Genomic DNA, 26,721 nt, shown 5'->3' with positions numbered 1-26,721 from the left:
ACGCACCCCGGACATACTTTCTTCCACCTTCTTCCATCGGGACAAAGATACAAAAGTCTGAGGTCACGGACCAATTAACTCAAGAACAGCTTCTTCCCTGCTGCCATCAGACTTTTGAATGGACTTACCTTGCATTAAGTTAATCTTTCTCCACACCCTAGCTATGACTGTGACACTACATTCTGCACCCTCTCCTCTCCTTCTCTATGAATTGCATGCTTTGTCTGTACAACGCACAAGAAAAATACTTTTTGCTATATACTAATACATGTGACAACAATTAATCAAATCAGAAATGTGGAAATACTCCAGATGTGGTCTCACCAAGGCCTGGAACTGCAGCAGCAATACATCCTTGCTCCCCTTGCACTGAAGGCCACTATACCATTTGCCTTCCTGATCACTGGGGGACCTGCATGCATGCTTTCAGCGACATGTAAATAACTACTTTGCTTTACATTTTCACCTCCCTTAGGTTCTGAAGAGAAGTCCTGTTCCTCTCAGTAAGAAGTCTCACAACACCAGGTTAAAGTCCAACCAGTTTGGTGTTGTGAGGCTTCTTACTGTCTTTACCCCAGTCCAAAGCCGGCATCTGTACATCATACATCCTGTTTCCTCTCTCCGCGTGGAAGCTGCCAGACCGAGTGAGCATCCTCCTTTTTATTTCGGATGTCCAGCGTTGGTCTCAGATTTGCCGCTCCGTCAATCTGAGTCGGAGTGAGGGAGGCAGCACTAGAGGGTGCTAATGCTAGTTCCTCTTGCCTGACTCCATTCACTCCCTCACATTTTGAAGACAAAAATTGCCTCCTAATTACAACTGACCCCACCTCTTCCCCGGGGAAGTATCGCAGCTGAACGCGTCTGGCAGAGTTTGGAGTGACAGACGGAAGAGGCAATGCGACGCAGACACAGGAACTAGATCTCCCCCAGGTTTAAGTCAGCGAGCAGCTCGAATGTCAGTGCCGGTGTTTGGAACATGGCTCCGGACGATGACCTCCGCTTGCCCCTCCTCGACCTGATCTTCATCTTCCTCGGGCTGATCACCTTCCTGCTCGATGTGGGCACGGATGCCTGGGTGGTGGCCTCCTTCTTCCTGGCGGGAGACTATTTCTGGGCGGGCACCACCTTATCCCTGCTGCTGTCCGGCTCGCTGGTGGTGCAGCTGTTCAGCTGGTGCTGGGCAGCCGGGGACCAGGAGAAGTTCCAGGACCACTCCTACCCCGAACTTTCTCCAGCCTTGAAGAGTGAGCTGGGAGCCGGTGCCCGGCGGCTCTTCCATGGGCTGCAGCTGGGATTCCTGCTGAGGTGAGTGTGGTTGGGGTGGGGTGGGGTGGGGTGAGTGTGGTTGGGTTGGGGTGGGGGTGGGGGTTGGGGTGGGGTAGACAGAGAGGGGGCAATGGGCCTGGGGAATGGAGACTGCCTCTCAGAGAAGGAATGAGGAAAAAGAATGAGGAAACTTCCTGTCGCGGAATGAGAGGAAAGCGTTATTGAAAAAGCAAACAAAGAGAGAGGGGGGGAAAAAAAGAATAAAGAGGGAAAAGAAGGAGCCAGGGAGGGGCAGAAATGGGAAGACTGAGTGAGATAAAGTAAAGCAGAATTTGACAGAGGCTCGTGATAGTTTGGGCCAAGAGGAGAGAATCAGGAACATCAGTATAAAGTCTTAAAGTTTGTTTTTTTTTAGTGTCAGAAGTAAGCTTACATCAACACTGCAATGAAGTTACTGTGAAAATGCCCCAGTCGTCACACTTTGGCACATGTTTGGGTACACTGAGGGAGACTTTACAATAGCCAATGCACCTAACTATAACATCTTCTGGACTGTGGGAGGAAACTGGAGCCCCCGCCCCCCCCCCCCAGAGGAAACTCACGCAGACACGGGGAGAATGTGCAGACTCCCCACAGACAGTGACCCAAGCCGGGAATCAAACCCGGGTCTCTAACGCTGTGAGGCAGCAGTGTTAACCACTGCACCGGTGTGCTGCTGACTCCAAGGGAGTAAAACTTGGCTGGTCTGCTGCTGTGAGGTGATGCTCACAGACGCAAAAGTCACATACCAACCACCTCAAGGATAGCTTCTTCCCTGCTTCTATCAGACTTTTGTGTGGACTTACCTCATCCTAAGTTGAACTTTCTCTATGTCCTAGCTATGACTGTAACACTACATTCGGCACCATCTCCTTTCCTTCTTTATGAATGGTATGCTTTGTCTGTATAGCACATGAGAAACAATACTTTTCACTGTATACTAGTACATGTGACAATAATAAATCAAATTATTGTTTTTTACATTGTCTTGTTGTAAATACAGTTCCATTAACTTAAATGGATCATAGAATCCCCGTAATGCAGAAGGAGGCCATTCAGCCCATCAAGTCTGCATTGGCTACAATCCCACCCAAGCCCTATCCCCATAATCCCACATATTTACTCTGCTAATCCCCTGACACTAAGGGGCAATTTACCATGGCCAATCAACCCAATCTGCACATCTTTAGACTGTGAGAGGAAACCGGAGCACCCAGAGAAAATCCACACAGACATGGGGAGAACATGCAGACTCTGCCCAGATAATAGCGAGGCCAGAATTGAACCTGAGTTCCTGGTGCTGTGAGGCAGCAGTGCTAACCACTGTGCCTGTCCAATAGGTTTCTAGTCTAATATGTTACTAGTTTAAATTAACATCTCCTGGTCTTAATCTCCTTAGTTGTTTTAAAAGTAATATTCTACTATTTTCTTCGCTGTATCATTTAATATTTTAGTTGTTTTAAACTCTTTGGCTTGTGACTGCTTTTAGCAGTTAGCTACAGGCCCCCAGGCTCTCTCCTCTGTCAACCTGAACTGCCAGGTATGGTGGCTCAGTTGTTGGCATTCTCGCCTCAGGAAGTTATCATTTTAAATCCCATTTCAGAGACTGAGCACAGGAGGTCTAGGCTGACACTCCAGTGCTGTGCAGAAGGAATACTAGAAACAAAGCCACTGTAATGGATTGGATACTTGTTGACCCATTGATGTTTGCAGATCTCGCTCTGCGTAGATTGGGTCACGAGGTTCTCCTTCATTGCAACAATGATTACAGTTCAAAAAGCGCTTTCCAGATGACACTTTCAGATGCTGTTGCCATGCTGGGATCAGCCACAAGGGTCATCCCTACTTGTTGAACGATTGAAGATTTGTTGATAGTTTGCACTCCTTGGCCTTCAAAGGGAATGCACTAGATATTTAATATCAAAAGGTTGCAGCCAGAAGACAACATTAACTAAAAATTTAAATTTCTCATATTTGTTTTCAATTCCCTCCGTGCCCTCACCACTTCCTGTCCTTTTTATCTCTTCCAACCTCACAGCCCTTGAGATATCTGCCCTTTTCCAATTCTGCCCACTTTTGCATCTCTGATTTTAATGGCTGCACCATTGAGGTTGGGCCCTTCATTGCCTAGGTCCTAAGCTCTGACATTACAACCTTACACCTCTCTATCTTGCTTTTCTTCTTTACAGACACTCCTTAAACTTTTGAACATCTGACCTAATGTCTTCCACATCTAGTACGGAGTTGTACTTTGATCTGTAATGAAGTGTCGTGCCTTGAGACATTATAGGTGCCATATAAGTTATGGTTGTTGTTAACTAATTATTCCCAGAAAGCGTGATCAACGCCTAGAACAGGTTTTTGGGTAGCGGTGAATTTGTAGGAATATTCTAAGAGATAGTTGGGTGCTACAATGAGGAACTGTAAACTATGAAATTGATGAATAATGATGGGCTGAACTAACTTCCTCATGCATATCAGTCTTCCTGCGGGAGAGGAGGCACCGCCATTAGAGCCACAGCCAAGGAGACAGCAAAAACTTTGGATTTGGTGGCTGCAAAATGGGACGCCACTTTGGAATCTTGACCAGGTTACGGCACATTGTCACCTACACCATCTCTCCCTTTGAACAGAAGGCATTTGCAAATCATTTCTCCAAAGGCATTCCCAGTATGTGGAGGCGATTCCGGGGTCAAGTGCTCCGGGTTGTTCCTCCCTTTATGTTATCATAGCTTATTTATACCTCGGCCAACCATGAACAGGAACTGTTACTGAGGAAAAACCCGGCTGACTATGCGAACGATAAATGAACGGTGGTAATATCGAGGGTATAATTTCTGATGATGTACCAAGGATATTCCTGACCAACTGTTCACTTTCAGTGAAAACATTGTCTCTCTCTCTCTCCCTCTCTCTCTTTCTGTTCAAAAATAAACTATTTATTTATAAAAAAATCAGTCTTCAGGCCTATAAAACAGAAGTTGCAAGATGTACCAGATTTGTTACTTTATTAATTTTGCTTTGTTCCATCAGGTATGTAACAGCACTAGAGCTGGGATTCCGAGCGTACAAAAAAGGGAACAATATGGACCTGCAGTACACCATTTACCTGGTCAGTGACATCAGCATGTTACGACTCTTTGAGATCATTTTCGAAAGTGCTCCTCAACTCACACTGATGCTATACATCATTCTGCTGAGGAACCAGGTGGAACTTCACCAGTGTAAGTGCTAACTATTGCATCTAGCTTCACCCAGCCACCTTCATTTGAAACGAAAACCATAAAAGAAAGGCAGCAATGTATCCGCAGAGTTTAAAGTGGTGACATACAAAACCTAGAACAAGTTGATCACATTTAAAAATAGATCATACATGTTTTGAAATAGCAGTTCAATATTATTGTGCTCATTAAAATGAGTTTGATTCAGTCAGTATCATCCGCACGGTTATTTTAGAAAGCCGGCAAAGTAAGCTGGAGGGAGGGGACGGCTGGAGGGAGGATTCAGGAACTCGTGGTCAAGACCACTCTTTATAGATTTCATTTGGTACTACTAACTCATGCAAGTGTAACAAAGAAATTCCAATCAAAGGAGGATAGCTTATGGTAAATTTAAATCCACAAAGGGCTCTTGCATCAAAAACACTTGTGAGAGCAGTTATTTAACATACATTTGTTCCCACATGTAAAAACAATCCTCCACTGTTCAAACAATCTATTTAGGTACAAGTTTTATTTTCCCTGTGAAATGCATCACTGATGTACTTACACATTTTTGTAACTACTTCTAAAAAGTTGTCCCTTTCCCTCACTCCACCACTTTGCAAAATCATCTCTGAGGCCGTTGTGATCGTGGATTCGTTTCAGGGAACTCCATTCTTCACATATTGTCAGATTGTTCTTCAGATGGATTCCAGAAAAATTACAAGGGTCAGATTTTAACTCCTTCTCGACTCTTTCACTTAACCATATTTAAATTTGCGTCATGAGTGAAAACAGGTTGTTTGATAGAAGGTATCATCCCATACCAATTCTATTCTCACACACAAATACTTTCTAAGAAGAGTCACTGGATGATACTCCCTTGACTAATTCCAATCCCAAAGCCCTTTTGCAAATGGCAGAAGGGAATGTAAGGTGAAAAATAACATTATAGTTTTGGCACTCCATAACTTAATTCTTGTTTGATTTGAAAGGGAGGAGGCAAAAGAGCTATTTTATACAGCTGAATGATATTTGTAACTTAAGTGCACAGCAGGTTAAGAGCTGATGAAATAGGGCGGCAAGGTAGCACAGTGGTTAGCACTGCCGTTTCATAGAATCGTAGGATTCTAGTGCAGAAGGAGGCCTTTCAGCTCATCTAGTCTGCACTGACCACAATCCCACCCAGGCCCTATCCCCATAACCCAATGCATTTATTCTAGCTAGTCCCCCGATATTAAGGGGCAATTTATCATGGCCAATCCACCTAACCACACATAATTGGACTGTGGGAGGAAACGGAAGCACTCAGAAGAAACCCACGCAGACACAGAGAACATGCAAACTCTGCATACACAGTGACCTAAACTAGGAATCGAACTCAGGTCCTTGATGCTGTGAAGTAGCAATGCTAACCACTGGGCCACATGGTCCTATTCTCATCACGCATTCATTTTTATTGATGGGCCCATGAAATATTTTAATATATTGTTTTAATAATTTAATTTCACAGTTCTTCTTTGCATTTCCAATAGCTTTTTTCATTTCTCTCCTGATCTCCTTGTATTCTCAATTATCGCGCATTCCTCTGCTGTTCAGGTAATTGTTGTATGCCTCTTTCCTAACCTTAATTTGTTCCCTTATATTTTTATTTGTTTGGTTGATTCTTCCCTTTTAGTGAAATATATTTTTCTTCACTTTGTCTCATATGATTCCTCCAGAAATGGAAGTAGTTCTGAAAAATAGTCACGTTGGACTCAATGTTAACTCTACACAGATGCTGCTAGACCTGAGTATTTTCAGTAATCTGTTTTCATTTCAATTATTTGATCATACCTTTCTTTTCACCTTTCTCCCACCAATGCTTGTTTTGGGGTTATTTACGCCACTTTGAAATATCTTTACATTACTTTTCCTATAACCATGCAAGTTGTTGTTCACAGCACCAGGGAGCTGGGTTCGCTTCCCGACTTGGGTCACTGTCTGTGTGGAGTTTGCATGTTCTTCCCTTTTCTGTGTGGGTTTTCTCTGGGTGCCCCAGAGAAAGATGTATTAGCTAGGTGCATTGACCCAAACTGGCGCCGGATTGTTACGCCTAGGGGAATTTCGCAGTAACTTCATTACAATGTTAATGTAAGCCTTAGTGTGACTAATAAATAAACTTTAAAACTTTAACTTTACTTGGAGATAGCATCCTATATTGAAACCACAGAATAGCAGATTCTTGTGTAGTATTGTATAGAATATTGTATAGTAATTGTCAAGTATTTCATAACTATTATTACTGTTAAAATGCTACTAATCCCTTAAAGGAAATCAGAGTATTGCAGTTTTCCACCCATATTATATTCACTGTGTTACTCAATAAAATGCTTAAACAGTTAAGAATGTGATCAGCCTTCTCATGCATTATCCTCTCACTGTTCCATTTTTCAGATTTCTCCATCGTGGCTTCTTTCCTCTCCATTGCGTGGGCTCTCCTAGACTTTCAAAAGTCCCTGCGCCGATCTCTACCTGATAAAAAGCATCTTGGATTCGTAGCTCAGGCATCTTATTTCATGCTTAGCCTGCTATTCATCTATCCTAGGATTTTAAGCATAGCCCTATTTGCAACCATATTCAAATACTATGTCCTCTTGCACTTTGCACTTATTTGCCTACCCATGTTTATTTGGGCATGGCGACAAGGTACACACTTCATGAGCAAGTGGTCTGAAGAGATTTTCTACAGGGGTACAGTGGCAGTCATCTTGTATTTCACCTGGCTTAATGTTGCTGAGGGAAGAACAATCGTCAGACAGCTTATCTATCACTCATTCATGGCAGTGGATTGTGGGATTTTAGTCGGATTTTGGTGGTTTTATAGAGACCCAGTTTCAACCGCCTCCTACACGCTCCCACTCCTTATTGCTGTACCGTCGTCATATCTTCTGGGCGTGATTATGAAATGCGTTTATTACAAGTATTTTCATCCTACCGTCGCAGTGGAATACTCGCTAACTGATGAAACAGACAGTCTACAAGAGGATGTGTTCCGTTCGAATTGTGAGAGCAGACCTTTGATAAATGAGAGAATGAAAATCCTCACCAACTCATTTTGCCCTCCTAAACCCGAGGAAAATAAACACCAATCAGATACAGGGGAAACAAAAATATAAAGATCTGCTGAATGTTAATTTATGCAAAGGTTTTGTTTTTCTCTGCCACAAAGCTTTTTCTGTATTTATATCAGGTCAAAAAGCACTACGACAGTATCATTCAGTTGGAACTGAATCAGGACCGGTTTACTTCAATTAATTTTGGTCTAGATTTCTCCTCCCCTGTTATTGTCAGGTGACGCATTGAATGTCAACAAACTTGTTAACTTAAACTCAGCCTTGACAAGTGAAGATGCTAACCCTGAATTAATTAAGGGGGGGTTCTAATGACTCCCCACTGTGATACTAACCCAGAACCCATGTTACACAGAAACTGCAATATGAAATTTAGGCCAAGCTGCGTAAGCACTAATTCTAAACCCCTATGCTTGTCCCAGTTCATGTATCTCTTTATTCTCCTTTCATTTAACTATTTATCTCACCCTTACATGTGGACATGATGTAAATACTGTTAGGAAGAGTTTAAACTAGTTTGGCAGGGGGAGGGGACCCAGATTGTTAGCAGAATAGGGTCACCAGTACAACATCCAGAAGCAATCAGGTCAGAAGGAATACAGCGTTTGTAAGTTTCAAGGGAGTAAGACAAGGCTGGATGGCCTCTGTTTTAATGGCAAGAGTATTAAAGGTAAAACTTTTACCTTAACTTGCCCGAGTTAAGGGTGAGGATTGGCATGTGTAATTATGATATAATAGCCATCACAGAGACCTGGTTGAGTGAAGGGCTGGACTGGCAGCTCAACGTTCCGGGATATGGAATCTTCAGGTGAGAAGAGGTGGGGGTAAAAGAAGAAAAGGTATTGCATTATTAGTTAAGGAGGCAGTTACTGCAGGAAGAAGAGATGATACCTTGGAGGGGGCATCAAATTATGTTGTGGGTAAAGCTTAGGAATAAAAAAGGGACAGCTGCATTGCTAGGTGGTTATTATAGACCCACAGATAGCGGGAAATTGAAGAACAAATATCTGCACAATTCACAGAGGGGTGTAAAAATAATAACAGGGTAATTATATTAGGTGATTTCAACTTTCCCAACAACAATTGGGATAGCCATCATGTTAAGGGCTTAGATGGAGTAGAGTTCTTAAAATGTATACAGGAAAACTTCTTCGGTCAGTATGTAGAGAATCCAACAGGGAAGGAGCTGTGTTGAACTTAATTCTGAGGAATGAAGCCAGACAGATGTTTGATTTGTTGGTGGGAGAGCATTTTGGTGATAGCGACCACAACATGGTTCAATTCAAATTTGTTATGGACAAAGAAATTGACAAGTTGCAGAAAAAGATTTTGGGTTGTGGGAGAGTAGATTTTAACAAAATTAGGCAGGATCTGGCCAAGGTAGACTAGAGTGAGTTACTTGTGGGGAAATCTACAGAAGATGAAATGGGGAGGGTACAGGCCCAACATGTTCCCTCTAGGGAAGGTTTAACAAACTCAGAGAACGATGGATGACCAGAGACATCCAGGATTCAATGTGAAGGAAAAGTGAGGCTTTTAACAAATATAAGGGGAGTAAGTCTGCGGAGGCATTAGTGGAGTACTGCAGGAGCAGGATGGAGCTTAAGAAATCGATTAGGAGAGCAAAGAGGGGATATGAGAAAGCTCTGGCTGGTAAAAGTAGGGAAAGCACTAAGATATTCTGCAAGTATATCAATGGGAAGAGAATAACCAGGGAAAGAGTAGGGCCCATTTGGGGACCAACGGGGAAATTTATGGGTGGAGGCAGAGAACATTGGGAGGGCGTTAAACGAATATTTCACATCTGTCTTCACCCACGAGAATGAGGAGGTAGCTATAGAATAAGGGGAGAGAGACTGTGAGGCTCTAGAGAAAATTATCATACGGACTGACAAGTTAGTGGAGGGCTTAAAAGTGGAGAAATATCCAGGTCCAGATGAATTGTTTCCCAGGCTGTTGTGGGAGCCAAGGGAGGAAATTGCAGGGGCTCTGACCCAAATTTTTCATTCTTCCCTGACCACTGGGGAGGTGCCAGAGGATTGGAGAACGTTCAGTGGTCCCACTATTTAAGAAAGGTAGTAGAGACAAGGCAGGGAACCACAGACCAGTGCACCTGACGTCTGTGGTTGGGAAACTACTGGAGAAGATTCTGAAGGAGGGAATCTATCTTCATTTGGAGAAGCAAGGTTTGATCAGGGATAGTCAGCATGGTTTTGTCAGTGGGATGTCATACCTAACAAATCTGATTGAATTTTTTGAGCATGTAACCCAGTGTGTGGATGAGGGTAGTGCAGTTGACGTAGTTTATATTGATTTCAGCAAAGCCTTTGACAAAGTCCAATGTGGGAGACTTATTAAGAAGGCTAATGCACATTGGGATACAGAGAGATCTGACAAATTGGATTCATAATTGGCTTAGCAGTAGGTGACAGAGGGTGGTGACAGGTGGCTGCCTTAGTGACTGGAGGCCAGTGACCAGTGGTGTGCCACAGGGATCTGTGCTGGGCTCCTGTGTGAGGTGGTCCACTTTGGTAGGAAGAATGGTAGGAAGGACTATTACTTACGGGGTGAAAAACTGCAGCAGGCGACGGTGCAGAGGGACCTCGGGGTCCTTGTGCATGAGTCGCAAAAACCCAGCTTGCAGGTGCAGCAGGTGGTCAGGAAGGCGAATGGGATGCTGGCCTTCATAGCGAGGGGGATTGAATATAAAAGTAGGGAGGTCTTGCTGCAGCTGTATAGGGCATTGGTGAGGCCGCAGCTGGAGTACTGTGTGCAGTTTTGGGCGCCGCACCTGCGCAAAGATATTTTGGCCTTGGAGGGAGTGCAGAGGAGGTTTACTAGGCTGATACTGGAGTTGAGGGGGTTGAGCTATGAGGAGAGGCTGAATAAACTGGGCTTGTACTCGTTAGAGTTTAGAAGAATGAGGGGAGATCTCATTGAGACGTTTAAGATGATGAATGGGATGGATAGGATAGAGGTGGAGAGACTCTTCCTGCTCAAAAAAGACAGTAGGACTAGGGGGCACAGCCTCAAGATAAAAGGGGGGCGGTTTAGAACGGAGTTGAGGAGGAACTTCTTCACTCAAAGGGTGGTGAATCTCTGGAATTCTCTGCCCGTTGAAGTGGTGGAGGCTGCCTTGCTAAATATTTTTAAGACGCGGGTTGATGGGTTTTTGATAAGAGAGGGGATTAAGGGTTATGGGGAGAGGGCGGGAAAGTGGAACTGAGCAGTGACAGATCAGCCATGATCTTATTGAATGGCGGGGCAGGCTCGAAGGGCTAGATGGCCTACTCCTGCTCCTATTTCTTATGTTCTTATGATTGTTTGTTATTTATATAAATAACAAACATAGGGGGTGTGTGTGTGTGGGGGGGGGGGGGGGGCGGTGGTGGGCTAGGTGTAGGATTAGTAAGTTTGCTGATGACACAAAGATTAGGTGGGTGGTTAACACTGAGGTAGAGTGGCTTGGGTTACAGAAAGATATAGACGAGATGGTCAAATGGGCGGATAAGTGGCAGATGGAATTTAACTCTGAAAAGTGTGAGGTGATGCACTTTTGAAGGAATAATTTGACAAGAAGGTATGCTGTCAGAGGTCTGGCACTGGGAAGTTCCAAAGAACAAAGGGACCTTGGTGTGTTTGTCCGTAGATCTGTGCAGAAAGGCAGGTAAATCAGATGGTGAAAGAGGCATATGGCACACTCGCCTTTATCAATCAGGGTATAGATTTCAAAAGCAGAGAGGTCATGATGGAGTTGTATAGAACTTTGGTGAGGCCACAGCTGGAATACTGTGTGCAGTTCAGGTCGCCACGTTATAGGAAGGACGTGAATGCACTGGAGGGGGTGCAGAGGAGATTCACCAGGATGCTGCCCAGAGTGGAACATTTAAGTTATAAAGAGAGGTTGGATAGGCTTGGGTTGTTTTGTCTGGAGCAGAGAAGACTTGAGGGGTGACCTGATTGATGATGAGGGGCATGAGCGGGGTGGGTAGGGAGCAGCTGTTCCCCTTAGTTGAACGGTCAGTTATGAGGGGGACACAAGTTAAAAGTGCGGGGTGGGAGGTTTGGAGGGAATTTGGGGAAAACTCAGAGGGTGACGACAGCCTGGAATGCACTGCCTGAGAAGGTGCTGGAGGTGGGTTGCCTCACATCCTTTAAAAAGTACCTGGATGATTACTTGGCATTGCCATATTTAAGGCTATGGACCAAGTGCTGGTAAGTGGGATTAGGTGGGCAGGTCAGAGCATTTCACGCGTCAGTGCAGACTCGATGGGCCGAAGGGCCTCTTCTGCACTGTAATATTCTGTGATCTCTGCTTTAATCACTAACTCGGGTTGTAATTTTCTTTAAAACCTTTGAGATGTCGGGGTAAGGTTTTCACTCAGAGGGTGGTGGGTGAGTGGAATCGGCTGCTGTTGGTGGTGGTGGAGGCAAATTCAATAGGGTCTTTTAAGAGACTTCTGGATGAGTACATGGGACTTAATAGGATTGAGGGTTGTAGGGAGGGATATGATCAGCACAACTTGTGGGCCGAAGGGCCTGTTTTGTGCTGTAGTTTTTCTATGTTCTATCTTTGGAACACAATTTTTTTCCATTGTCTCTTCAAAGTCTGTTCACATTTAGTCTTAAATGTGTCCCCTCATTCACATCATCCAACTTGCCACATTCAAAATCGAATTACTATCTTTTTTAAAATCTGCCTCACTTCATAGAATCCCTGCAATGCAGAAAGAGGCCATTCAGCCCATTGGGTCTGCACTGACCTTCTATCTTACCCAGCCCTCTTCCCCCACAGTTTACCTATAACCCCACACTTTCACTCTAAGCTACATATCTTGGGACACTAAGGGACAATTTAGCAGGGCCAATCCACTGAACTTGCACATCTTTGGACTGTGGGGGGGAAACCGGAGCACTCAGAGGCAACGCACATAGATACGGAGAGAACATGCAAACTTCACACAGTCATCCAAGGCCAGAATTGAACCCGGGTCCCTGATGCTGTGAGGCAGCACTGCTAACCACTGTGCCACCACACTGCTCTTACTAACTGAATTTCAACAGTATATCAATATCATATTGCAGATTCTATTTGTATTCTGAATTATTTATTATGCCTATTTTACTGGAAAATGGAGACACTACTTTGTGTAGCTCAATATTAATTTAGAGCGGTTGGGGAGGGTTTAAATTAATATGCCTGGGGGATGGGAACCTATGTAAGGAGTTAAAGAAGGGACGGAGCACGTACAAAAACAAAAGGTAGAAAAGCGAATAAGAAAAGTTATAAGCAGAGAAACCAAGGACAAAATTCAAACAGGGCTAAAGAGAAAAATATTAGGATCAATGTTAAAAAGGCAAGCTTAAAGGCTCTGTGCCTTAATGCATGGAACATTTGCCATAAAGTCGATGAACTAATTGCACAGATAGATGTAAACAGGTACAAGATAATTGGGATTACAGATACATGGTTACAGGGTGACCAGGAGTGGGAATTGAATGTTCCAGGATATTCAATATTTATGAAGGTCAGGCATAAAGGAAAAGGTGGTGGAGTGGCACTGCTGGTTAAAGAGGAAGTTAACACAATAGTGACAAAGGATATTAGCTCTGACAACACAGAGTCTGTATGGATAGAGTTGAGAAATATCAAGGGGAAAAAAGCATTAGTAAGTGTCATATATAGACCCCCAAGCTGCAGTGGTGATGTTGGGAATGGCATTAAACACAAAATTAGAGATGCATGTGATAAGGGAATATCGGTGATTGTGGGTAATTTTAATCTGCACATAGATTGTGGCTAATTTGATTTGTCCAATGCCATGGAGGAGAAATTCCTGGAGTGTATACGGGATAGTTTTCTTGACCAGTCTGTGGAGGAACCAACTAGAGAGCAGGCCATCTTAGACTGGGTACTGTGTAACGAGAAGAGAATCGTTGCCAATCTAGCTGTACGAGACCCTTTGGGGATGAGCGACCATAACATGATAGAATTTTTTTTATCAAGATAGAGAGTGAAGTAGTTGATTCAGAGACTAGGATGCTGAATCTTAATAAAGGAAACTATGAGGTGTGAGCTGGCCTTGATAGACTGGGGAGAGTTACTTAAACGGATGACAGTGGATAAGCAATGGCAAACATTCAAGGAATACATGGGGGAACTGCAGCAACTGTTCATTCCTGTCTGGCACAAAAGCAAGATGGGTAAGAGGGCCAATCCATGGTTTACAAAGGAAATTAGATGTCTGATCCAAGGAAGAAGCATACAACTTGGCCATGAAAAGTAATAGGTCTGAGGGTTGGGAGTGGTTTAAAATTCAGCAAAGCAGGACCATGGGATTGATTAAGAAGTGGAAAATACAATTTGAAAGAAAGCTTGCAGGGAACATAAAGACTGACACTAAGAGTTTCTATAGATATGTGAAGAGAAAGAGGTTGGTGAAGACAAATGTAGGTCCCCTACAGACAGAAATGGGGGAATGTATAATAGGGGATAAAGAAATGGCTAAACAACTGAATCCATACTTTGGTTCAGTCTTCACAAAAGAGGATGCAGATCAGATACCAGAAATGTTGGAGAACGCAAGATTTAGTGAGAAGGAAGAACTGATGGAGATCAATATTAGTAGAGAAATGGTACTGGGAAAGTTGATGGCATTGAAGTGGGTAAATCCCTGGGACCTGATAAGCTATATCCCAGACTACTTAAGGAAGTGGCTCTAGAAATAGATGAAGTGGTCATCTTCCAGGATTCTATAGATTCTGGAACAGTCCCTGCACATTGGAGGTACCTAATGTCACTCCAATATTCAAAAATGGAGGTAGAGAGAAATTAGGGAATTATAGACCAGTAAGCTTAACATTAGTAGTAGGGAAAATTCTCGAATCCATTATCAAGCACTTTATAACAGAGCATTTCAAAAGCAGTGGCAGGATCAGACAGAGTCAGCATGGATTTATGAAGGGGAAATCATGCTTGACAAATCTGTTGGAATTCTTTGAAGATGTAGCTAGTAGAGTTGACACGGGGAAGCCAGTTGATGTCGTATATTTGGACTTTCAGAAGTGTTTGACAAAGTCCCACGTAAGAGATTATCATGCAAGATGAAAGCGCGTGGGATTGGAGAGAGCGCATTAAGATGGATAGAAAACTGATTGGCAGAGAGGAGACAAAGTGTAGGAATTAATGGGTGCTTTTCAAATTGGCAGGCAACTGGTGGGGTGCCACAGGGATTGGTGCACCAGCTATTCACAATATATATTAATGATTTGGATGAGGGAACAAAATGTAACATCTCAAAGTTTGCAGATGATACCAAGTTGTGTGGGAGGGTGAACTGTGACAAGGATGCAGAAATCCTTCAGAATGATCTGGACAGGTTGGGTGAGTGAGCTAATCAATGGCAGATGCACTTTAATTTGGATAAATGTGAGGCTATTGACTTTGGAAGCAAAAACGAGAAGGCAGCTTACTACCTGAATGGCTGTAAATTGGGAGAGGGGAGTGTGCAGTGGAACCTGGGTATCCTTGTGCACCAGTCTCTGAAGGTAAGCATTGCAGTTGCAGTAGGCGGTGAAGAAAGCTAATACATTGGCCTTCATTGCGAGAGGTTTCAATTACATGTGTTGTTGCAATTATACAGGGCCTTGGTGAGGCCACACCTAGAGTATTGTGAGCAGTTTTGGTCTCCTTTTCTTAGGAAGGATGTTCTTGTTTTCAAGGGAGTGTAGTGAAGGTTTACCAACCTGGTTCCAGGGATGGTGGGACTGATATATGAGGAGAAATTGACTAGGTTAGGATTGTTTTGCTGGAGTCCGGACGAATGAGGGAGGATCTCATACAGACTTATAAAATTCTAACAGGGCTAGACAGGGCAAATGCTGGGAGAATGTTCCCAATGGTGGGGGAGTTCAGAACCAGGGGTCACAGTCTGAGGATTTGGGGTAGAGCATTTAGGATGGAGGTGGGGAGACATTTCTTCACCCAAAGAGTGGTGACCCTGTGAAATACAGTCCCTCAGGAAGTAGTTGATGCCAAAACATTGAATGTATTCAAGAGGTGGCTGGATCTAGCACTTGGGGCGAATGGGATCAAAGATTATGGGGAGAAAGCAGGATTAGGCTATTGAGTTGGACGATCAGCCGTGATCGTAATGAATGGCGGAGCGGAGCAGGCTCGAAGGGCCGAATGGCCTTCTCCTGCTCCTTTTTTCTATGTCTATGTAATATAGTATGTACACTGACAGAATCCTGAGGCACTGCCAACTCCCTCAATCCCTCAAATAAAACTGCCTTGAAGTTCTATTTTGTTTTCCAACCTCTAACCATTTTATAACCCAAAAATCTACTGCTCCTCCAATTCAATGCCTCTTAATCTTGTCCAATATTTTCCTATGTGGTAAATTTCGAAAGACTTTCTAGATGTCTTGCAGTTGCCCTGTCCTCCATCTCATTTACTTATTCAGTGTGCCCAGGCTAAGATTTGTTGAGTTAGCGGAACTCAATTGGAGCAGTAGTGAAAGTATTGAATTGGCCGCAGTAATTAGGGCCCCAAGTTTCCTGTTTCAGCTGCCAGGTTCCCCGTTCTATATTTCTACTTTTTTTTAATAAGCTTGTACAATAGATGGATTATTTATCAATCAGTCAAGAAAAATGGACTGATTTTTGCTGTCTGGGTTATTAAAAGTTAACACAGTGCAGTCAGCTATGAGTTCATTGAAAACAGAAAGGACTTCACAATATCCTTATATCATGGTGCTCCCAAGAGATATATATTATTTTCAGGTACCACTGCAGAACTGGTAATGTATAATCAGTTCCAAAATTAGGCAGCTAAAATGGATTGCATTAAGTAAGGATCATTGGGGTAGGACAGAGTGAAAATCTGAATGAGAAAGTACAAGGCATGATCCTAGTTTGTGCTGGCTCACTTGAGTGTAACCAAGAAAGTGTGAGCAGCACAATAAGTGGCTACAGCACTGTGGGCTTGGAGAGGAGAAATTAATTGTGGGGAGGGATTTGGGGCTCTGTCCACCAATTGCTACAGTCCCCTGCCAGGCGAGGATGGACTGGGATTTGGGGGAGGGGGGTGGACCAAGTGGAAATTAGTCTGGGCTATTATGTTGTCAGCCAGCCTGCCAGTATTTGGATCAAGATTCACATAAGAACAGCAGCAATTTGAATGAGGTAGAACCACAGGGGGTAAATGTCTGCAGAATAGAAAATGGAGTGAGAAAAAATTGAGCTCTCAGAGTGCATGTTGTTGTTATTGTGTATCTACTTTGGAGACTGTAACCAAGCTTTACAATGACTGAACAAGTTAGTAGCCAGTTTACACATGACAGATGAAATATTTTTTAAAAAAAAATTAAGGTTTATTTATTAGTCACAAGTAAAGCTTATATGAACACCATAATGATGTTACTGTGAAATTCCCCTAGTCACCATACTCTGGTGCCTGCTCGGGTCAATGCTCCTAACCAGCACGTCTTTCAGACTATGGGAGGAAACCAGAGCACCCGGCGGAAACCCACGTAGACATGGGGAGAACATGCAGACTCCGCACAAACAGTGACCCAAGCCGGGAATCGAACCCGGGTCCCCGGCACTGTGAGACAGCAGTGCTAACCACTGACTGAATATCTTCTCACAGATTGTGAAAATACAGCGATATGTGAGGATGGGAACATTTCCTTTAATGCACAGCGTGGCAAATGATTCCCTCATTTCTAAAGAATGCATTTATGATTTTGCTATGTGCAACAATGTTAAAAACCTCCCTCCCACCCAGGTCATGCAGCCATTTACAGTGGTCACATGCGATCAGTTATGCAACAAACAGTGTATATGATATTGAAAGCACAAATACTGGAATTGAAATGTTCGCGACTGATGGTGGCCTAAATCATGGAGACCCTCACTGCTTTAATGTGGGGAAAAACAAGTATTAATATTAACTGGTTCGGATTTAGTAAGTTAGAATTACTGATAATTTGAGATTCATCCGAGCAGGATCTTCAGTCTGTGCAATCTGTGAATGAACTGATTATACCTGAAGTCTGTACCTTCAGCAGATTCTCATCCTGTACTTAATACCTCAATAGATCGACTGCTCTTTATTTTTACACCTGTACTAATTTTTATAAATATATATTGTGAATTATTTGTTTTTCTATTATGCAACTGAATTTCTCTGTATTTATTTGTTAGATCCAGCAGAGGCCACAAAGCCACGTTTCTGTGTCAATATAACTAGGGACAAAACATTATACAGCAGAGCAGCCAGATGGCAATGGCAACTGCTGTTTGAATCATGGCATTCGCTAAGTTTTAGAAGTGAATTTTAGGAGCCAGATCAATAGTTTCGTATCTTCTTGGAGATTGCAGAGCCATCCGATCTTAGTTGGATTTGAGTCACAACTGCCCTCGATGTTTTTGGGATGAGGCAGGAACAGAAAGCCATAATTCCTGCCATGGATTTATTTAATGAACCAGAATGTACCTGATATCACACAAGGAGAGTATTAAGTTTTGCTGGGATTGTATTTGCAATTGAATAACCTCATTCCATTTACTGACAACTCTCACCCATGAAGAGCAGTCATTTGGACAGAGTGTTATCATGGAAACCCTACAATGCAGAAGGAGGCCATTCAGCCCATTGAGCCTGCACTGACAACAATCCCACCCTGGTCCTATCCCCATAACCCCACATATTTACCCTACTGATCCCCCTGACAGTAAGGGGCAATTTAGCATGGCCAATCAACCTGACCCACAAATCTTTGGAGCATGGGAGGAAAGCGGAGAACCCAGAGGAAACCCACGCAGACACGGGGAAAACATGCAAACAGCAATCCAAGCCGGGAATCAAACCCAGGTCCCTGACGCTGTGAGGCAGCAGTGCTACCCATTGCACCTGGAGTTGTAACTTAGAACAGTGATCGATCACAATGAGAACAGTACTTCAACATATCAATGAGTACCAACCTACTCATCACCTGCTGGAAAAGCTTATTAGTTTTATAAGTAAATGTGACATTTTGTGACTTCTGAGGAATCAATCATTTAATTTGTACCTGACCTCTGGATTGTGGAGAGTTATTATAGTTGCTGTTGAATGTTGGTAGGAATTGGCACAAAATTAGGAGCAGGAATCGTAATGTTCTACTGGTCACCAAAATAATTGTTGTCATTCAGGAGTTGTTCCTTATAATAACAGCTTCATTGAGGACACACAGAAGCTGGGGGAACAAATGCTTCTGAGAAAGAAAATGGCCAAATGCATTTTCAGAATGCTATTCTTCTCTGCTGCAGGCAATACGTCACAGATGATTGACTGTCCCAGCAGACCTTCATGTACCCAATGGCATATCTCAGTCATGGTCCACTTCCATTAGCCTCCACCTGCACAGCTCCTTCACCACCTCCAGGTTGTTGTCTCTTATGAAATATCGCTGCAATGTGCTGCCATATAGCACCCAGGTTCTGTTTCCTTCATGGTGGTATACTCATCAATGCCCACTGCACTGGTTACCCAAGACCCAAGTTACCCAAGGTGCTTTGATATTTTCACTTTTGCTAAACATGACAAAACTCAGGGTGATCTGGTGCAAAATATACAGGTCTTTAGTGCATTTTCAACTACAGAATGCCACTCACAAATGTCCTTCATTGCCTTTTGGCCTTTTAGCATGGAGGCAATGGCAACTTGATCATTTGGCTCAACTGGTCTATACCAGGGTTCGTGTACCACGTCAGCCTCACCCAACTCCACTTCATCTAACCTACCAGCAGATCCTTCTATTCCCTTCCCTCTATTTGCTTATCTAGCTTTGGCGGATTAGTCATAGTAAATGTGTGGGATTACTGTTCAAAATGTCAATAAAACATGCAAGTTGAAGTTGAAGGTTCTGCAAGGGGCTGTGTGAATGATCACAGGCCCTAAGGTTCATGCACAGCAAATGCACGAGTGCATGAACAGCAAAGGTGGGAGAGAAAAGTCTCGAATTGGATGAGCAGTGATCACTGGCAGCACTGTGTGTGCTGAGGCTGGGAGAGATGGGGAGAAAGAGGGAGAGAAAATGCTGCAGTGCCTGGGGGAGAGAGCAAGAAGGCGCTACATGGCTCCCGTAGCAAGTGAAGAGATTTGCAACCGGGGTGTGCGAGTACATGTGTAAGAGAAGGCAACATTTACAAATATACCAATTTATTGCTTTGACGTTGCTTTATTTTTGCTCAGCAAGTTGTTTCCTGTCTTCATACCCAACATTCTTTGAAATTCATGTATCTTAGCGAAATCTACTCATTGGCTCGAGTGAGGGAAAAAAATGCCCCCTCACATAAAAAGATTGGACAGCCCTGATATATAGGCACAAATCACTTACAAGGATTGGGTAAAAATTATTGTGAGTTCTGAGAAGAGAAATACATAGGCAGCAAGTTTGGAGACATCAGTAGCAGACGCTCAAAGGCAATAGTGAAACCATGCCTGAATCACATGACACACTTACATTCCAGTGATGTCATGCTGCTTTGCTTGAAAGGCATATTGCAATAGAGACAAGCAGTCATAAAGAACATAAGAAATAGGAGCAGGAGTAGGCCATCTAGCCCTTCGAGCCTGCCCCGCCATTCAATAAGATCATGGCTGATCTGTCGTGGCTCAGTTCCACTTTTCCGCCCTCTCCCCATAACCCTTAATCCCCTCGCTTATCAAAAACCCATCAACCCGCTTCTTAAAAATATTTAGCGAGGCAGCCTCCACCACCTCAACGGGCAGAGAATTCCAGAGATTCACCACCCTTTGAGTGAAGAAGTTCCTCCTCAACTCCGTTCTAAACCGCCCCCCCTTTATCTTGAGGCTGTGCCCCCTAGTCCTACTGTCCTTTCTGAGCGGGAAGAGTCTCTCCACCTCTATCCTATCCATCCCATTCATCATCTTATATGTCTCAATGAGATCTCCCCTCATTCTTCTAAACTCTAACGAGTACAAGCCTAGTTTATTCAGCCTCTCCTCATAGTTCAACCCCCTCAACTCCGGTATCAGCCTAGTAAACCTCCTCTGCACTCCCTCCAAGGCCAAAATATCCTTGCGTAAGTACGGCGACCAAAACTGCACACTGTACTCCAGCTGCGGCCTGACCAATGCCCTATACAGCCGCAGCAAGACCTCCCTACTTTTATATTCAATCCCCCTCGCTATGAAGACCAGCATCCCATTCGCCTTCCTGACCACCTGCTGCAGTCAAGAAGGAAAAAACAGAGGAGGAAAAAGAAACAACCAGTTAGAGGAAAGAGAGAGCCCTCTGGAAAGGAAAATGGCAGTCAACCTCAGGCCAATGTTATTAATTTGTGTCAGCTGCAGAAGGGACTGCTGCTCAAGGGTCAGCCTTTACAGCTACATGTTCAAATTATTGGTGACAGACACCCTGGGTGCAGTGCATTGCTTCCCCGGGCAGACAGACATTTGCCAATATAAATGGGGAAGAAAACTGCCGTTTCTTGCATGTCTACAATTTAGGGCTCCTTTTTCACAGCAGAAAGTTTCAGGCTAATTCAGTCAAAAGATACACTGCAATTTCAACTCTTTTGAAATGAAAAATTTATCTCTATTTTAACCCTGCAGGCCTTTATTGCATTATGCTCTGGAGTAAGGAATCAAACCATCTTCTCAATTTATCATCACTGAAGGGAAGTACAGAATGGCTAGAAGGGGAATAGGGACCAGGGAAACAATCATACAGAACAGTACGTGCCAATCTCCACTATAAAATCTTTTCTTTTGCTTTTAACCCAAACAGATTAAAAACTTGAATTTCTAATTTGACTCTACAAATAAAACCACACAATAAATGATTCACAATGTGGAATCTAGAAAATTGAGTTTGCACAGTGCAAGTAGATTTTAATGACAACATTATTGGTGACCACACCTTTAGTTGCCTAGGCTCTCAGCTCAATCACATTGCTGTGGCTCTGGGGTCACGTAGGCCAGACCAGGTAACAATGGCAGCTTTGTGACGTTAGTAAACCAGATGGGTTTTTATAACAATCAGTTTCACTAGACTTTTAATGCTAGATTTTTTTTTACTGAATTCAAATTTCATCATCTGCTGTGGTGGGATTCAAACCCAGGTCCCTAGAGGATTACCCTGGGTCACTCGATTACTAGTCCAGTGACAATACCTCCAGCCTCCTCTCAAGTGATTCTCTGAGATTTTTTGGTTGAGGTATCACTTTTCCAAATCCCCATTTAAATGATTTAATAACATTCCTGTACAAGTGTTGTATGTAAAGAGGTTTAGTAATGCTTTTAAGAAAATAGATGTTGATTTGGAGATATCAGTGAAATGGCTGTATGTGCTTTTCGTCACATGGTGTATATAACTTACTGGGGGTATCATAAACAGCTCTGCCTCTGCAAAGCAAGTAGCCAGGCCACTTTTATTAACAATAGGAGGTTTTTGACATTTGTAAACAATCTTGATGTAAGCACAATGGATATTAAGTAGATTTCAGAAAGGAAGAATGCACAAGCGCCATCCAGTAATTACAAAACAGAATGGTGCTAACTGATCAGACTCAAGTGAATTATGGCAGGGGGATTATTTTGTTTGTTAAAATGTCATGATGCCAAGTGTTCTGAAATTGTGATTTTTCTATAAGTAATTTTTTTTTGTTAACAGAGGTAAAATGGTCTTCACAATTAGGCGAGGGATGGCTTGTTCTCAGCTGCAGTAATGATCACAAAGGCCAAGGAGTTATTTATAAAGAATCTAGTTTGGCCACAGCAGCATGCACTGAAAGCAAACCACTCTTCTTAGACAAGGTATTCCACTCAAATTTCATGGAAAAGAGTTGCAGTCTAACTTGTCATTTAATATTTGCGGCATTGTACTGGACCCAATTTATCCGCAACTTGTGTTGCAGTTAATTTGAAAGATAAAATGTACAGACTGCACATTGCATCAGATAAACAGGCAATTCATTTTCAAAACTTCATTTAGAATCCACAGTTTGGAATAAATAAAGTTTGCAAATATTTTGAACAAACAGCAGTAGGCACAGCCAACTGTGGATCTTCCGTCTCTTTATTCATTCAGAGATGAATTAATACACATTATCAGCATCTCAAATATCCAAATTGCTCAAGTCTGATATTTTCTAAGGGGCGGTTGACTATAAAAAGAGTGATGGCAAAGTCCACTTGTAGTATTGTAAAAATACGTCTAAATAACAATCCGAGTGGAGCTGCTAACGGGAAATCGCTAATGTAGCGATTCCGTCGGTGACAAAAGAAATAGAAAGAAGCAATTTAACATCTGAGGGACAGAGGAGGAGAAGATCAGCACATCATCTCTTTCCTCTGCCACCATCTAGTGTTCAACTGAAATGGTTCACACTGCTGTGTTTGCGGCTCAGTCTGGTACCGAGTGGCACTGTATCTCCTTGGGAACATTCAGAATTGGTATACAACCAGAGAAAGGTATTTATTTAAAACTACACAAAATTGCACTTAAAAAGACTCCCAGCTGAAATGAAGATCTGTTGGAAACAAAAAGATATAGATAAAACTGCGCCTTTATATTCATCAAATAAATCTCCAATGCATTTCTGCAGCTGAGCTTCCCAGTAATAAAACATTGTTGCCTCCGGGTTGGTCTGTAGAGAGCGCTGAAGTACAGATATCCATGAACATTTATACAGTAAGTTTCCAAAGAATGTTTTGCACAAAGCCTCAATATTAATGCCAGCAGAGGTTTCAGTGCATTTGACATGGAGCAGATACTTGCTCGACTATAGTCCAGAACAGGATTGTTTCTTCCTTTAAACATCCACTTCAACATTTTGATTCTGTGAATAGGTTTTTTTTTAAAACAGTGACAATTTAACCTTCTCAAATTCCAGTAGAGTGTGTGTATTTAGATGTATCTGTGTTTGTTTTTAAGTTAATGCTGGGCGTTAACAAGCAGATTATTCACGCAGTTCGACTGCCAATTATCCCAACTGGTTTGTCCTGGGTTAAACAAGAATCACTATGAACAAAATTAGTGGTCCACCCTCAAACAGGGTGCAAGGCGTCTGTTGCAGCTTCTTGCTCCTTCCCAGTTGCTCACAGGTAGTCCAATTCCAAAGCTTGATACAATGACACCAGATCACCATTATTCAATATTCTCCAAAATGGCATATTGTGCTGGAATTATGAGGATACAAGTAATGAAGCATAAGTAACAGGTAAACCTTAGTCAAACTCCACAAGACAATTGTAGTAAACTGTTAGAACTAAAGATTACAAATAGAAAAGGGGTACTTTGTGAATTACTTTAGTTTTGCTCCCTCCCTTCTTTCATCCATTTGAAAGCTGCATTTTGTCAAAGCAATCCTGAAAACAGAACCTCTTGCACTTAAAAGTAAAAGTCACAAGTAAGGCTTACATTAACACTGCAATGAAGTTGCTGTGAAATTCCCCTAATCACCACACTTCGGCACCTGTTTGGGTCGATGCACCTAACCAGCACGTCTTTCAGAATGTGGGAGGAAACCGGAGCACCCAGAGGAAACCCACACAGACATGGGGAGAACGTGCAAACTCCACTCAGACAGTGACCCAAGCCAGGAATCAAACCTGGCTCTCTGACGTTGTGAAGCAGCAGTGCTAACCACTGTACTACCATGCTGCCCATTTGCATCCTTAAGTGAAGGCCAGTAGATGGTGATCAACCTTCAGAGACAGAACTTAACATGTCCTGAAGAAGCATTACATTTTAACCTGGAAAATTATTCATCAGGTTTATAAAAGTGAGATTCAGAAAGGTTAGCTAGCAGCAGACAAATTCCAGAATAAATTAGATGCAACTGTATGAACTTTGCTGTGGCTAAAGATTTCGCACAGTGCATGCCAGTTGATATCCTTCAAAGGCAGATCAAAAAAATTAACCCACCAAGACTGATCTGTCAATGATTGTGCATCAGTTATCACATGATGTTGGTAAGACGTACACCTCACACATTGAGAAATTCAAGGGTAAAGTGAATTTTCATTTCAATAATCATTGCTGATCATGATTGTTGAAAATATAAGATGCAGGAAGCCCCAAAGCCAATATTCCACACAGTATATAACACAGTAACAAAGCAGGTATTCAGTTGTATGCAAGGAATAGAATATAATTTTCTGAATATGGCTCTACAGAAATCCCCCAGCCAGTTAGTAAGAAACTCGAGGCAAGGCATCTCTGTAATTCACTCAATGTTACCGCCTCGTTTTAAAACATCCAGTACAGTATGTACAAAATGTGTTTCAAACTCAGTGGAAGTAGGTGATATGCAACAACCTGAAATGAGCACAGAGAACTGCAAGATTACATGAAAACAACTGGTGTCTTTAACTTTACAGAGTTTTATTCATTGAAGATTCATAGAATCCCGACAGTGTAGGAGGAGACCATTCAGCCTTTCAAGTCTGCATCGAACACAATCCCACCCAGACCATACTCCTTTAACCCCACATATTTACCCTGTTAATCCGCTGACAATAGGGTCAATTTAGCATGACCAATCAACTTAACCTGCACATCTTTGGACTGTGGGAGGAAACCAGAGCGCTCACTGGAAACCCACACAGACACGGGGAGAATGTGCAGACCCTGCATAGACAGTGACCCAAACCAGGAATTAAACATGGGTTCCTGGCACTGTGAGGCAGCAGTGCCAACCACTGTGCCACTCTACCACCCCTATTTATTCCAATGGGATTCTTCTGTGGAGTTGTATTATGACCAAATAACCTGTTTCAATGTTGTAAATATCAACAAAAGGAAATTTAAGCAATGATCACTGAAGGATAGGCATGGGAAGGTTTATTCTTTCGTACGTATTGTTTGAGCCTTTATGACTTTCTCTGAATCAGGAATCCTGGCTTTTCCTCACTGGCATTTTTTTAAAATGTTACAAGTTTGTTTGTGGGCTCTTGCTGTGTGGAAACTAGTTACTGCATATACCTGCAATAGAGTCTTTTGCTGAAAAGACTCACAGGAGCAACATGGAGTGAGGCAATGTACTTGTGGTTAAGATATTAAATCAAAGTTCCATCTATCTGTTCAGATTCTTTTTAATTCATTTGGGGTAATTGGCTGGATCAGCAATTATTGCCAATCCCTAACTGTCCTCTATTTCAGAGGGCATTTGAGAGTCAACCACATTGTTGTGGGTCTGGGGTCACATGTAGGCCAGACCAGGTAAGGATGGCAGATTACACAGAGGTGTAATTCAGTATATGAACCAAACTTCACTGAGTCAAAACCTGTTCACAATTGTGGTCCAGTGCTGGGACATTGCTCCAACCACAACATCTTAGGACTCAATGTGCACCACATGTATCATAATGAACATGAGATATGCCCTACAAATGACATGAGAACCAATCATCAGTGCAGGTGCGGCATACATCAGGTGCTGTGCATTATAGACACTTGAACTTCCTATAGTTTAAGAAGCAGCACATGCGACTTGGAGTTATACACCAAACTGTGCAAGCCCATGTGAGCTTGATTGGCATGATGGTAGAACTGTTAAGATGGTAGAATTGTTTAGTGACTTCCCCAGCTCAGCGAGTACGAGGTATGAGAATAGAAAACCCTACAATAGCATTATATTTCCATAGCAGATATCCTCAGCAGTTTTAGGCATGAAATTGTGAGTATTAAGAAGCATTTTAAGATTGAATTAACTCAGTTACTGAAAGATTTTAGCAGCTATCCAAGACATCCAATAGTCTGATTAAAGTCTAACTCATGGCCCAAATATGAACTGAGGTTTCATGTTTGGGCTGTCCTATGCAGTTCACTTTGATGGTCTGTTTGTTATTGACAATTATAATGAGACTCTATGCAAGTCTGAACAAAATACATTCTTTTCTTAGCCAGCAGTCACTTATCCACACTAGAATTTCTTTGAACTTGATCCAATTCACTCAAAACTTTTTTGAGTTTTGCGCAACAATAAAAACTTGTTCCAGGGTGTGGAGAGTCTGCAGAAGGATCTAGATAGGCTGGGCGAATGGGCCAGGAAATGGCAAATGGAATTTAATGTTGGCAAGTGTG

General features: G+C 42.7%; 1 protein-coding gene and 1 pseudogene across 1 annotated transcript; both read left to right on the top strand.

Moving 5' to 3' along the window:
• The first annotated feature begins 944 nt into the window (after window positions 1-944).
• On the top strand, window positions 945-10,113 carry xkr8.3 (XK related 8, tandem duplicate 3). Its single transcript, XM_080211538.1, has 3 exons — window positions 945-1,305; window positions 4,339-4,529; window positions 6,942-10,113. Exons 1-3 carry the CDS (start codon window positions 977-979, stop codon window positions 7,661-7,663), a joined length of 1,242 nt encoding a protein of 413 aa, XP_080067664.1. The 5' UTR covers window positions 945-976; the 3' UTR covers window positions 7,664-10,113.
• Window positions 3,812-4,115, top strand: LOC145357946 (cytochrome b-c1 complex subunit 8 pseudogene; annotated as a pseudogene).
• Window positions 10,114-26,721: the final 16,608 nt, after the last annotated feature.

Source organism: Carcharhinus amblyrhynchos, chromosome 24 (genome assembly GCF_965287045.1).
Source record: "Carcharhinus amblyrhynchos chromosome 24, sCarAmb.v2.hapA, whole genome shotgun sequence".
Taxonomy (NCBI): domain Eukaryota; kingdom Metazoa; phylum Chordata; class Chondrichthyes; order Carcharhiniformes; family Carcharhinidae; genus Carcharhinus; species Carcharhinus amblyrhynchos.
This window is presented reverse-complemented; position numbering and strand designations above follow the sequence as displayed.